General features: G+C 48.3%; 1 protein-coding gene across 1 annotated transcript in view; it reads right to left on the bottom strand.

Annotated features, from left to right (window-relative positions):
• Positions 1-369: 369 nt before the first annotated feature.
• The window catches only part of LOC119324621 (WAT1-related protein At1g44800-like), a 3,040-nt gene continuing 672 nt past the window's right edge, over positions 370-2,737 (bottom strand). Inside the window, exons 2-4 of the mRNA XM_037598396.1 lie at positions 1,732-1,794; positions 955-1,638; positions 370-852 (exon numbers count right to left, since the gene is read on the bottom strand). Of these exons, the coding sequence (XP_037454293.1) occupies positions 606-852; positions 955-1,638; positions 1,732-1,794 (994 nt within the window). The 3' untranslated portion in view covers positions 370-605. The remainder of the gene's footprint in view (positions 853-954; positions 1,639-1,731; positions 1,795-2,737) is intronic.

Genomic DNA, 2,737 nt, shown 5'->3' with positions numbered 1-2,737 from the left:
TTTCTTTGTGAAACTTTGCATGTGAGTACAACACTAGATCATATTTATTGAAAAATCTGAAATGTTTGACTATTCTTTACTACATTTTTAATTTAAATGTTTAAGAATGATTGTAATGGGAGTATCATAGCTAGTATCATGCATGCCAACTAGTCAATTTTAATGAGGTGACATAGAATTAAATGAAGAAAGAGATAGTTGAGTATCATATCATGATACTGTATGTTTCCTGCAAATAAAGTCATTTATATGCTGATATACGATATTATGCATTAGGGAGGTAGTATCTTACAGTAGTATCATATGCATGATATTAACGTATGATACTAGCCGTTACAGGCAGCCTAATCAGGTGTGCGTAGACCCAAGTTCCAAAAAATCCACATGGATCGGCAAAAGGGATGTTATAATTAGCACTTCTCACTCTCTCACTGTCTCACATAGTCACATGAGAGGATCGTCGCTAGAGAGAAGCTGACAAGAAGAAAATGGACAACAGAATTCGTCTTCATGCATGATCGATCGATGGGCCATGCATTACCAGTAAAAAGCTAGACATACTGGTCGATGGAAGATGGGTGAACGTATAACACGTAGCTATTCGCCTACTCCGGTAGATCCCTTGGCAAGTAGTGGTCATTGGTCGTCGGCGTCTTGACGTCCAAAACATGGCTTCCGTTGCTGTTGCCGAGCTCGTGCTGCTTGCCGTGGCGGTGGCCGTTGGTCACCGAGGTTAAGGGCAGCTCGCCGGCGCCCTTGACGCTGGCGTCGTAGACTTTGTTAATCTCATCCTTGCTCTTGCCCCAGATGAGAAAGTAGAGGCCTCCCACGATGATGGCTGCACCAATCACACTGAAAGAAACAATGAAATGAGATAATTAGTATTGTTGCACTAAAGTATACATCTTCATCCATCTTGATATATATGGTGGCTGGAAGCACTAATGTACGTACCTTCCGAGATTGATCTCCTCCTTGAGAATGATGGAGCCCATGACGGCGGTTACGATCATGCAGAGTGGGTTGAAGGCCGTCACGAATACAGGGCCCCTTTGCCTCGACACGATACCCTGCACATAGTAAGCCACGCCGGAGCACACTATGCCGGCGTAAACGGCGGTGAAGAGGCGGGTGTCGAAGCCGATGACCCATGCCTGGGTGTTGGCGCGCTCGGCGACGAGGGCGATGGCGCCGCTCATGAGCGAGCCCATGCCGCAGATGAGCACGGTGAGTGACAGCTCCGCCGGGTAGCTTTGGAGGGTGTTGGACTGGAGGATGAAGAAGCACGCCCAGGCCACACAGGCGACGATGACCATGATGGTCCCGTTCAGCCAGTCCCGAGCGGCGGCCGCGCCGCCGGCGCCCTGGCCACTGGCGGTGGCGTGGTGCTGGCCCTTGGTCCACGGGAACTGCACGATGGGGCCGTGGTACAGGACCATCAGCACAGCGCCGGCCACCGTGAGGACCGTGCCGGCGATCTTGGCTTGACTGTGCAGGCTCCGCAGCCGCACCTTCTCCATGCGCAGGATGAGGGCCAGCACGAAGGTGACGGCCGGCAGTATGTTGACCAGGGCCGTCGCGAATCCCGCCGAGGTGAGCTTCGCGCCCATGAAGTACAGGTTCTGGTCCATGACGGGCCTGAGAGTCCCATGCAACACAACACATCAGCCAGTAATCTAGAAAGAGTTATGTGGTATGCACGGACGGTCAAATAATTAACGGTGCACGTACTCGAGGAATGCGAGCCCCATGACCTTGATGAAGATGGTGATTGTCATCTTTGGCCTCAGTCCCCTGCACAAGTTGGAGCATAAACCATGATTTAGGTAGAGTAAAAAGTAATCGAACTGAACTACTCCACCACAGAGGAGTAGCTAGTATGCATGCTTCTGGGTTCCATTCATGGTAGGTCCTCCACTAGTGGCCAATCAGGGCACACTGCCTAGTGGAGGTCGTCGAGGTGCGTTTACACGTACGTGAACACACATACCGCACACGTACAGGCCGGTTAGCTAGCCACATAGACATACCTGCTTGTGTGTCACTTTTCTAATTCTGCTAATGCATAATTATATTCTGATAGATCCATCCATATATAGATGCTGCACGATGAGAGGTACGTACATCTGATTTAACGAGTGACAATGAGAGGCGGGAAAGCTGGTTATCTTGCCGGTACAAAATAGAATAAGGTATCAAGATGCATATATGTATACTACTTTTCTGGATTAGGATCCGCAAGTACTGGTTGTGCAGCTTGCACCATCTAAATGAGACATAAATATGAACGAACTTGACAAATTGTACGTGTGTATTTGCTCGATCGTGGGGTTGCACGTTTGGTAAGTTGTCCTTGTTAATTTTCCCATATATCTTCCTTTTTGTATCTATCTGTTTGTTCAGTCATCCCTAGCTACCTCAAAAGTTTGTCTAACTAACTTTAAGTGAATGCTAGAGTACTCTAGTCCTAGCTTATAAAGATCTCGTATTATATGTTATATTGTGTGGTGACTTAATCTGCCAATCCTCTAACACTGCATGCGATAGTCCAGTCTGTACTCTGTAGATCGATATATGTGCGGGTTTGAGCGCGCGCGCGCGTTGATCTTGATCCTCTATCGGATGTTTTTCGACGGGGAAATAGGCAACACTACTAGTGACATGGATGCTCGGTTGCACTTTGCATGCACACTAATCCCATGCGCATGATGCATGTGCGAGCCCATGATTCACGTAC

The sequence above is a fragment of the Triticum dicoccoides genome, chromosome 6B (genome assembly GCF_002162155.2).
Source record: "Triticum dicoccoides isolate Atlit2015 ecotype Zavitan chromosome 6B, WEW_v2.0, whole genome shotgun sequence".
Classification (NCBI taxonomy): Eukaryota; Viridiplantae; Streptophyta; class Magnoliopsida; order Poales; family Poaceae; genus Triticum; species Triticum dicoccoides.
Note: the sequence above shows the minus strand (reverse complement) of the source record. Positions and strands in the feature narration are given on the sequence as shown.